At 34.0% G+C, this 12,126-nt stretch overlaps 1 protein-coding gene across 1 annotated transcript in view; it reads left to right on the forward strand.

Annotated features, from left to right (window-relative positions):
* Positions 1–12,126, forward strand: part of LOC124369053 (ras-related protein Rab-35) — a 56,669-nt gene that overhangs the window by 27,138 nt on the left and 17,405 nt on the right. Inside the window, exon 4 of the mRNA XM_046826754.1 lies at positions 5,355–5,479. Within this exon, the coding sequence (XP_046682710.1) occupies positions 5,355–5,479 (125 nt within the window). The remainder of the gene's footprint in view (positions 1–5,354; positions 5,480–12,126) is intronic.

Here is a 12,126-nt window from a genome sequence, read left to right on the forward strand (position 1 = left end):
GATAGTCTCAAAAAAACAAACATGTTGTGCCTTAGCAAAAAATTTATCCACAATTAACAAAATAAACAAATGCAACTTGCAACAAGAGAAAATAACAACACCTGACTTCCCGTACCACCATCCACGAGGAAGCAGAACATAGACTACAGATACATAATAAAAACAAAAATATTGACTTCACAACTGTATTAACAATAAATAAATATTTACATACAAATATTAACCATACATTACTGATAAACACTGATCATCTGAATAAGTAAGCTATTGTATAATATTAAACAAAAACTCAATATCTTCCAAATGAAAGAGCCATGATTTTAGTCTATTCAAAAAAATATTTTTGTTGTATGAATATTTAATATAATCAGGTATTTGGTTAAAAATCTTTGGTGCGATAAAATTATATGTTCTAGTGTAAAAAGATATTGTTGGCTTAGGTATTGTAAATTTCTTTGCATTTCTTAATCTCAATTTATAGGTATTTACATTGGCTGGAATATTTCCACTTCTACAGTAAAAAAGTTTTAAGACTTTGAATACATATAAATATCTCAGAGGAAAAATTTTTAGGTCTAAGAACAATGGACGAGAAGGTTCATATTTAGTTTTATCTGAGATTATTCTTACCAAATGCTTCTGCCGTAGATATATTGAGTTCAAGTAAGAAATATATGTATTGCCCCAAAATACTATTCCATACTCTATTCTGCTCTGCACCATTGAAAAATAAACTGTACGCAAAACTCTCTCACTACACATACTTTTTAAAAAATAGAAAAAACCTTAGGATTTTACTATTTAATTTACTTATATGTATCTTCCAATTCATTTCACTATCAACATATACACCTAAATACTTTATTTCACTGGTTTTACCCAAAACAGAACATTTACTTTTTTTACAATGAATTTGTTGACTAATACAATCTGCACACCTATATAAAATCGGTACTGAAAAATTAACTTCTTTTTTTAAAGAGAAATTCATGTATTTTGTTTTTTCAACGCTCAGTTGCATATGATTCACAGTGAACCACCACTGTATCGCATCAAGGTCACGACTCATTGCTACTCGTACTGAGTCCAAATCCTTGCTGGCATAGCACAAGGCAGTATCATCCGCAAAAGATGTTAAAGTACCATGAAAGCGAGCATTACAAAAATCATTTATATATATTATGAATAAAATAGCTCCAAGAACTGATCCTTGTGGTACACCATTTTTAATTACCCCCATGTCACTACATACAGCATTAATTTTGACACATTGTTTTCTCTTCAGCAAGTAACTCTGAAACCAATCATATACAACTCCCCGAATGCCACACCGATAAAGCTTTTCCAAAAGAATATTATGGTCAACTGTATCAAAGGCTTTTTTTATATCTAAAAATAGGCCACTAACATTTTTTCCGTCATTAATTCCATCATAAACATTGGTCAAAAAGTTTAATAAGGCATGTTCAGTGTTTAGTCCGGATCTAAATCCAAACTGTTTGGTACTAAAAGAATTTGTTTTACTTAAGAACTTCATAAGTTTATGCTTCATTACCTTCTCAATAACCTTAGAGAAACAAGAAAGCAATGATATCGGACGATAATTACTGCATAATAAACTGGAACCACTCTTAAAAATTGGTATGACAACAGCAGGTTTTTAATTTAGTTGGAAAAATGCCAGTTTGGAAGCTAAATATACAGAAAAACATCTAAAATATTTTCAGAAACTTCCTTTAGTGTACAAGTGCTTATTCCATCAATACCAGGCGCAGTGTTATTCTTTAGAGATTTTATAACACACAGCAACTCTTCAGCTAAAACTGGTTCAATAAAAATCGAATGAACTTCCATTCTACATGGAAAATAATTGTTATAGTGCATAGACAAGAAATTATCATTCACATTTTTGTTCAAATCTAAATTATTCACTATATCTAAGAAATACTCATTGAATCGATTTGATATAATGTGTGAATCAGAAACTGTCATATCGCCTATTTCTAGCCTTATCTGACTTCTATTTGCTTTATTTTGTCCTGTTACTTCATTTATTACTTTCCATGTTGCTTTAGAATTTCCTTCACACTTATTAAATTTGTCTCTATAGAAACGATCTTTTAATAATTTTATATCGTTCCGTAATTTATTCCTGAATGTTAGGTAATAATTTTTTAGGCTCTCGTTGTAAGGATGATTTTTAACATTACTGAAGAGTAAGTTTCTTCTCTTAATCCTCGAACAAATCACATTATTTATCCAGGGTTTAATTTTCTTATACTGAAAAGAGTTCTCGACGATAAAAGTTGATTGATTTAACAATTGTTGAAATATAGAAAGGAAAGAGTCAAAAGCAGCCGACACATCAGAATGTTTGTATACATCCGACCAGTCGGCATTATTTAACATCTGTTTGAGGAGAGCGTAGCATATACGTGAGTGGGCCGCGGGAGGGGTGGAGGGCGAGACCGGCTCTGCCCCCTCCCCCCCGCCACCCAACAACCGCACCGCCACGCTAACCTGAACCATAGAGTGATCTGTAATGCCGGCATGTATAACCGCGGCATCCACAGAAACCGTGTTCTTGTTGGCCACCCGGACATAAACATGATCAATGCAGGTCTCAGACTGATCTGTTACTCGTGTTGGCTCTTCGACTAAACACTCAAACCCGTTTACTGCCATCACTGTTCTATAACTGTCAGTATCCGCATTTAACTCCCTCACTCCCACTAAATTTATATTTACATCTCCTATCCAAATTAAATTTCTAATATTTTTAAAATTCATATTTACATTACAAAAAAATTGTCGAAGTTCATTTATAAATACTTCCACAGAGTGAAAAATTAATCTATATATTGCTAATAAATGAAAAGTTTGATTTAAAAATTCAAAAGAGATTAAAAGAATGTCAGCTGTATCGCACTTCACATCTAGGCATTTAACGTTTACAAATGAGTTTTTAATGTAAACAGCAATTCCACCAGCCCTATATGTTTCATTGCACTTAAAAAAATGTTTATAATCCGGTATTGTATAAAAATTTGATTCTATTTCATTGATCCATATCTCCGATAAAATAATTATATCTGGCTCAATATTATTCGCAATAGCTTCAGCTAGAAAAAAATCAAAATTACTTCTTAGGCTTCTTATATTTTGATGAATGATTTTAAATTTTTTATCAATTTTTTTTAAAGAGAAAATAAACTTAAAGGTGCAACAAATACATTATAAAAATACAAATTATAAAAAGCAATTCCTCATTGATATGAAAACACTAGCCTACATCTAATTTTTTGTGTGAAATGAGTTAAAAAAAAACTTACAGTTTTTCAAGGTCAGCCTGACATGTTATTGTTGTAATTGTCCCAGATTCTTCTTTACGAAGGAAGATTTTTCCACCTCGCACCCACAAGTACTTGTACTGTATGTCCCGCTTGATCTCCCGTGCCATCGCGAACAGACGTCTTCTCGCCGGTGACAAGGCCTCGTTGATGTATACGGGTTTATCCACGTTCAAGTTCATGTACCGAGTCGAGAAGTCCCTCCTCACACAGCGTTTTCGCAACAGTTCATCTTTGTCAAGACGTCTCACAAATTTCACAATAATTCCGGGCGGCGAGTTATTCGGACCCGTTTTCTTGCCCAACCGTTGACACGCATCGATCATTGATTCGGTTAGGTTAAAGTCCAGGGCCTTCCCAACCTCCTTCACGACGCTCACAACATCTTCATTCGACTGCATCGGTACACCATGGATTTCGACGGTATTCATCCTGGAGTACTGCTCCATATCCTCCACACGCCTTTCCAACTCTGACACCTTTTTGCTCAGTATTCTATTTTCATCAATCAGGTTATCTATAATTTTTAAGCATTTTTCAATTGAGTTAGTCTGCTCCTTCACACTTTTTGTATTTTCTTCCAGCTTTTCATTTAAGGCCTCATAGGACTGGTTGAAACTGCTCTCCTGCTTCCTTTGGTTTTCAACTATTTTATTAATTTTTTTCATTAAATCATCCAAAGTAAATTTACCCTCTTGTGCCTCAGAATCAAATCTTAAGCTCTTTCTCCGCGTTTCACTGCAGGATGGGCATCTCCAAACCAATCCATCTTGGGAGATGCATTCCACATCCGCCTTGCTCATTTTTAAGCAAACGCCGTGGAATTCCTTGAAAAAGTCACTGCACTGTATCTTCACTTTATCACCAATAGCTCTTAAGCAAATACCACAATTTGCCATTGTATATCTGTTGTTGTAAAAAACGAGGTGAATATAAAGCAGATAATCAAATAGCCTATAGCGCGAATAAAAAACCCCGCAAATAAAACTACCGGGCACGTTTGAAAGAGTTTTGTAGGTTATGGTCGAGACCGGAGCACTATCTCTAAACGATCCGTCTTATCTGAGCGCTGACTCATATAAATAACATAACCAATTTCCATGAGAACGTACATCACCTGACCTCATCACCTGATAGTTTACATAATTTTGCTCGAGATAGTAGGCATACTAAAGCAAGGAGCTGTCAGTCATTGTCTAAGTTATCTATTTTTCACCAAAATGTTGCAACATTTGTCATCCCACTTAAATATAAATTTAGAGGAAATACAACCAGATATCTTAGTGCACATGTGGTGATGTAGCAAGCGTTGACTGGATGGTCGCTGTGGGTGGGAACACCTGGCAATACGTGGAGGCAGGCCGAAAATGCCAGTGTGGGCCGGGCTGAGCAAGTCACAGTGGCTACAATCCCTACGTCAGTTATATAAATATACCAATTGTTTTTACATACTTTTATAACTGGTATTTAAAATGAGATAACCTATAACAGAATTAAAGAATCTTGACTTAATGTTTTTAAGCAGCTGTTTGTATTGTGATGAACCATCCTTTGAAACCCTGTTTTTTTGCTTTACAAAACTCCACTGACTGAATAAAAGACTTTGAATTGGAGGTAAAAGAAGGGCCCTAAAAAGAGACCCCCACTGCTTATTTTCTTGATATTGTTCTGATTGCAGTTTTGATTTTGACTAATAAGTATCTAAAGTTAAATAAAACATGTATTTTCAATTGAAGTACAGAGACTTAATGAGAAATATAAAAATATAGAGAGAGACCATATCCGTTAATAAAGTTTTAGATATCTAGAAATTATGTAATGTAGTTATTTGTATCACAAATTACAGACTGTTTCTTTGGAACACCTTTGATTAATTAGATAGAGTAATTTCATTATCACACAAATACATTAAAATGTTTAATATTTACAGTAATCAAGCAAAAAAAAGAAATGGGAGGATGTTTTAATCAGTTGGTAATATAATTTCATTAATTTATATTACAGTTGGAAATAAAAATGATGCGCCTGATAGAAAAGTGGTACTCACCGAAGACGCCCAACGTTTTGCAGACCAAATGCGAATTCAACTCTTTGAGACAAGTGCTAAGGAAAATATCAATGTTGAGGAGGTTTGTATTATTGAAACTCTCACTTTATAGTTACTGTTACGTTACAACTCATTTAGAAGGTGCCAGTACTTGATTTATGTACATATAGTAAAGCATCTAGGCATAATGTGTGATATATTCATCTGTTCCATGAATAAGGCCAAGCAAGTACATGAATTGCTGTGGGTTACGTTTTGAATTTTTTTTAAATAAGTTGATCCATGCATATATATTTATACAGTGTGCCTGTATGTTAGATTATTCAGCTATAGCCATGTGTCCTTGTGTCGGTAATTAGTTAAAATGAGTAACACATTTGTATACATTATAAATAGGTTAACTCATGTGTAAACATACAGTGTGACTGCCTATCTTTTAGTTAGGATATAGCCATATGTGGTGTCTTACAATTTTCACCAAGCATGATGACCAGTTACCATGATATACAACACATTTTTCTGGTGAAAAAGTTGTCCCATCTTTATACATACAGTATGCCCGTGTTTACGATTGATCAGTTATGTGATCCACAATCACAGCTGTTACCCGCGGCTTCGCACGCAATCTTTAGAACTGAAGTCCTTATATTACTTAGTAAAAGCAATTATGATGTAATATGATGGGAGTCTGTAATTGTGTGTGTAATTGTAATTTAGGTATCTGTAATTTTTACATTTTCAGAAACCTAAATTATAAAATAAGTTAAATGAATATAAGGCACATACTTAGTGTATTTATTAAATCCAGTTTTTCATATGGATGTACTATCACGTTTAACATCTATATATAAGTGAACAGACTTTTAGTATTAAGTATTACTGTAAGCATTGTATGTGTTTTTTTTTGCGTGGGTCGGCCATGGGTATATACTTTTTTAATGAATCCAAATCTTATTGAAGAAATTGGCTCTTTTGCGATTAATACCGAATTAATTTGAGGGAATAAATTCCTTTTGTTTTTTCAAGAATGATGATGTTTACAGTGCCTCTGATAACTTAATGACAATATTTCATTGTAATATTCGTAGTTACAAAAAGCATATTGATGAGCTCATGTTAATATTAAGTAGTTATAACCAGAAATTTGATATTATATAGTTTTAACGGAGACTTGGATGGATGAAAGTAGCGTGTTTGAGCGAATGCATAGGTACGATATTTAGTTAACAAAAAGCGTAGGAATCAGAATGATGGAGTGATTGTGTATGTAAGGGAAAATCTGAATGTGAGTAGTGAGGAAGTAAGTTTACACAGGGCAACTAGCATTAAAATAGACATAGTAACTGGTAGTGGCCGGCACAGTATCCTGGCTGTGTACCGCAGTCCATCACCTGACCTTGAACCTTGAACTGTTTTATTGATAATCTGGAGTCGTATTGTGATAAGCAGGCCTCGGGACAGGACACACTGGCTGATAGGTGACGTGAAACTGCTGTATTCTGCCGGATACACATAACCCAACGTCGCAACGTTACCTGGATGTGCTCTACGGCGCGGGCTATGTCTGTGGTATTAACTTACCCACTCGTGTCACCACAAATACAAGTAGCTGCATTGATCATATTTTTGTCGACTCACGTACCACGAAAGATGTAAGATGCGGTGTAATTAAAGCAGAAATGACGGATCATTATTTTACAGTTGCTGCAATTAATAACAATATTACCAATTCTAAACTTAGTAAAACATATCATAACATTTTTTATAGATTTCAAAAAAGTAGCACATCTCATTTCCGTAACTAATTGGGAGTCTGTAGTTGAAACAGACGACGTCAACACTTCTAGCGAGCTATTTGTTCATCAGATACAGACAATATTGAAAAACTCTACAGAAGATAAAACACATTCCCGCGAACGAAATGAAAATAAAACCGTGGATGACTAGAGGATTGGTTAAGTCGATCAGACACAGAGATAAGATTAGCAAACAATTAAAAAAACAACCTTTCAATCCTATTCTTATTGCTCAGTTTTAAAATCCTACCGGAATGTACTTAGTAACCTTATTAAAACGGCTAAAGAAGAATATTTTCGTAATAATATTAACGTGAACAAGAATAAATTCCTATGGAAAAGTATTAGCGAAATTACCGGTAATACTAAACGAAAAGAAGCTTTCAAAAATTGACCCATTTTTGGAAGGGAATAGGGAGAGCCTGATAAAAGTGACGTGATTAAGGTTGCGGACACTTTCAATGATTATTATGTCAGTGTTGGGGCAGGGCTAGCCAGTGCTGTCCCTCCCCGTGACTGAGCTTGTTTATTGATGATGGTGACTTCGCAGTTGATTCGGCCCTCAGGTTGGTTCCCCTCACTCAGGATGATATTTTTTCGGAGTGTCACCGAACTCAGGGGGGCTCCGCTCCGGAGGATTGACGGGATTCCCGCTAGGATCGTCAAAGATAATATTATACCGAACTAATAAAACCACTGTTACATATTTTTAACTGTAGTATTTTAAAAGGGATTTATCCAAATGTTTTCAAAGTGGGTAAAGTTATTCCAATTTTTAAGGGGGGTCCGAAAACATAAGTGTGTAAGCTATAGACCTATTACTTATCTAGTGTACTTGCAAAAATCTTAGAGAAATGTGTTAAGAACCAACTTGTGAATTATTTAAAAATCAACAATATAATTTATCAAAACCAATTTTGGATTTAGGAGCGATAGGATAGGAATTTGAATGATGCTTTATATTTGTTGACTAAAGAGTTACATGATGCTGTGGACAAAAACAGGAAGGCTCTATTGGTATTTATTGATTTGGCTAAAGCGTTTGACACAATTAATCAGGACTTATTAATTAAGAAACTAAATTTCTTGGGGGCTCACGATACAACCTTGAACTGGTTTAAAGACTATTTCCGAGACAGAATTCAGGTGGTCACAATTCAGGGGGAGCTGAGTTCGAGGAAGACCATACAGTACGGTGTAATTCAAGGAAGTACTTTAGGTCCTATATTATTCTTGATATATATGAACAATTTAGGTAAAATAAATATGGCAAATGGTAAAATATTTTTATACGCGGATGACACAGCTCTGTGTTTCGAGGGGTCCCAGCTGGCCAGAGGTGTATGGGGCGGCTGAGCGTGGTGTAAACACTGTAAAACGCTGGTTTGACCAAAAATGGACTCACCATCAACGTCAAAAAAACAAAGTGCATGGCAGTGGCACTTCGGACGGGTCATGATCCGGACAATTTACACCTGAGGCTTCACACTTGTGGCGGAGTGGTTGGCTGTATGTCATGTGAATGTGTAGAGCGTGTATCTGAGTACAAGTATTTAGGAGTATTTTTTGATAATCTGTTGAAATGGACAGCTCATATCCATCATATAAGAAGTAAGTTGAGGAAACACATTTTTATTTTTAAAAAACTTTGTTATTACATTAACATATTAACATTTGATTTACTAAAAATGGATTATTACGCATTTGTACAGTCTATTCTGCAGTAGGGAAGTAGGCTTAGGGTGGGACATTTATCATCAATCAATCAATCAATCAATCAATCAATCAATCAATCAATCAATCAATCAATCAATCAATCAATCAATCAATCAATCAATCAATCATCAATCATCAATCATCAATCATCAATCATCAATCATCAATCAATCCTTTATTGTCATTAAAACATCAGATAGACTTTATTACCGCAACATTGTAATACGACATTGTCAAATAGAACATAAAATATACTCTATGCTAAAAATTTAAATATAAATATAAAAGGCCTACTGTTGTACAACATAAAATATTAGACTAGAATGGTAGGCTATGGTAGGGTACAATCAATCAATCCTTTATTGTCATTAAAACATCATACAACATTGTAATAGACATTGTCAAATAGGAACATAAAATATACTCTATGCTAAAAATTTAAATATAAATATAAAAGGCCTACTGTTGTACAACATAAAATATTAGACTAGAATGGTAGGGTAGAGTAAGTATGCCTAGCTCTGTAAAATGTTATCTACAGCTATCCAGAAAGCCAATACCTGAAACACATCTGATTGCTCGCTTTTGCCATTTAAAAACCTCCTTTGCACCAGGGGCGTTTCCCCACAGGATTAGGCCATACAATATGTGCGAGTGGAAAAAGGCATAGTATGCATTTATGACTAAACTGTCATTTGTGTACTGTTTTAGCTTACTTAGTAGGAACACTACTCTAGATAAGCGAGTACACAAGTTACTTGTGTGATGATGCCAGCCCAATTTACAGTCTAATTTAGTAATTCCTAACAATTTCACAGTCTTATCATCTAAGTTACATAAACTAAATACAATTTCCTCTGTTTTACAGACAATTGATTGGCACAGAACCATAGGTTAGATCTCTCAACCATATAGTTTTTAACAATACAGTTAGTTTCAGAATTAGCGCTTGAAGTTAACAGTGTTGTGTCATCTGCATATAAAATACATTTATCAGGGATAAAAGCAGGTAGATCATTGACAAATATCACAAACAGAAAAGGGCCTAGGACAGAGCCCTGAGGTACCCAAACTCTTAAAACATCAGATTTTTCTTCAGAAATTTTTACAAATTGATATCTATCAGTCAGATATGTCTCCATTAACAATAATTCTTTTCCCTTAATGTTATAAGATTGTAGTTTTTTAATAAGAACATTATGAGGAACAACATCAAAAGCTTTTACTTAGGTCTAATAGCACAGCAGATGTTTCTTTTTTGGCCTCAAAACCACTCATTACATGTGATACAACATCTTCCACAGCCTTAATAGTAGAAAGGTTTTTCCTAAACCATATTGAGATGGGGATAACATTTTGTTAGCTTCAAAATAACACTCTAGTTGACTTTTTTAATTGCACTTTCAATCACCTTAGATATTACAGGAATGAGCGAAATAGGTCGATAGCTATTAGCATCCTGCCTATCACCTTTCTTATAAACTGGTACTGTAACTGTTATTTTTAAACACTTAGGGTAGGTACCCTTCATGTAGAACCCAATTAAATCAGGAAAAGTTAGAGGACCTACTATGCTAGAAACAATCTTTTTTAGAACAAAATTATACATACCATAGACATCCTGAGCTTTAGAATTTACTTAAACTATTTTACAATTTTATTTACATGAATCTACAGTAACTTCTTTCCACTTAAAAACATTTGGAGGAGGTGCATTCCATGTTGACAATAATATATCAATAGGATCAGAGACATTATCTTTGACTTGTAGTACTGTTAACATTAGGCTACTTCCTACATTTATAAAATGAGTATTCAAAGCATTGACAGAAATAGGTATAGGCCTATCATACTTATTTGTTGAATTAGACAGCCTTCCACACTCAGAGTTAATGATATGCCAAGCTGCTTTACATTTATTTGTAGCATTCATAATATAGTTTTTATTTGCCTGTTTTTTTGCTATCTTAACTTGAGACCTGTAAATTTGCTTTAACCTCAAGTAACTGATTTTGTAGTTAGGATTTTAACAAGGGACTTATTGTAATATATTAACATTATTGATCTAATATTTTTCAACTCAACAGTATACCATTTCTTATCTACACTATGAGACATTACTCAGGCTGCGTAGGCTTAGTTTTTAATTGGACAGCAAATATCAAATTAGTATTTTAAAGTTTCCATGAAACAATCAAATGCATCTTCAACCAAATTGTAAGGCAAATAGCAAATCTAACCAAATTAATATTATTGAGCATGACCTTAAAACTATTTTACAGTGGAATCATTCAGTAGCCTAAAAGATTTATTCTTACTATTCAGTCCCCTTTGCACTGTCAGTACCAGTACCACCATGATGCCTAGTATTAGGCTTAATACTTAATATTAATCCCAAATGATCTGATAGATGAGGCTGTGTTTACCTTACAGTCTACATCTTCATAGTGAAAATTAGTAATTATATTGTCCAAACAAGAGTTATGTCTGGTAGGCTCAAAATTTAAACAAAAAAAGTCATAAGACCTTAGTCTATCTAAGAAACCTCTAATCTTAAGATCACTGTTCCTAGGGTCAATATTAATGTCTCCAGCAATTACAACTTTGCTGTTTTTTTGTACTTATAAGACTTATTAATAAATAAAATACAATTTTTCAAGTTTGTCAGTAAAATATTTATGTCAGAGTTTGGGGCATCGGTACACTGCAACCACAATCAGATTAAGGTCTGGGAATGCCACCGCCGCAGCTTCAAAATTGTTGCTCCTCACATAAATCCTTGACATTAATGCAAAGAAAATCAAAAATAAAGTTAGTTGCTACATAAATGGATACTCCACCATGTTTCATGAAAGATGAAGCGTAAAAACTACAATTTTTTTCTGAATTAAAAAATATTCTCCAGGTAACTTTTCTTAACTTTTTCTTCATAAAAACTTTCCTTGGACTTCAACGAATATTTTACAAAAAGAATTATCCGAATCGGTCCAGCCGTTTTCAAGATAAGAGCTTACCAACACATTTTGTGATTCATTTTTATTTATAAGATTATATCCCTGTCCACATTTCTGCTGTTTAACTTTTCGTTATGGCTGTATGGGCAGAGTTGAACAAATTAGAGAGAGTACACCTTCAGTAAGGATATTTTTGTTCAATTGGATGACCGATGTATGTGTATATGTGTAAATTTGTTTCATGTAATAGTATTGTATTCATT

This window comes from Homalodisca vitripennis, chromosome X (genome assembly GCF_021130785.1).
Source record: "Homalodisca vitripennis isolate AUS2020 chromosome X, UT_GWSS_2.1, whole genome shotgun sequence".
NCBI classification, from domain to species: Eukaryota; Metazoa; Arthropoda; class Insecta; order Hemiptera; family Cicadellidae; genus Homalodisca; species Homalodisca vitripennis.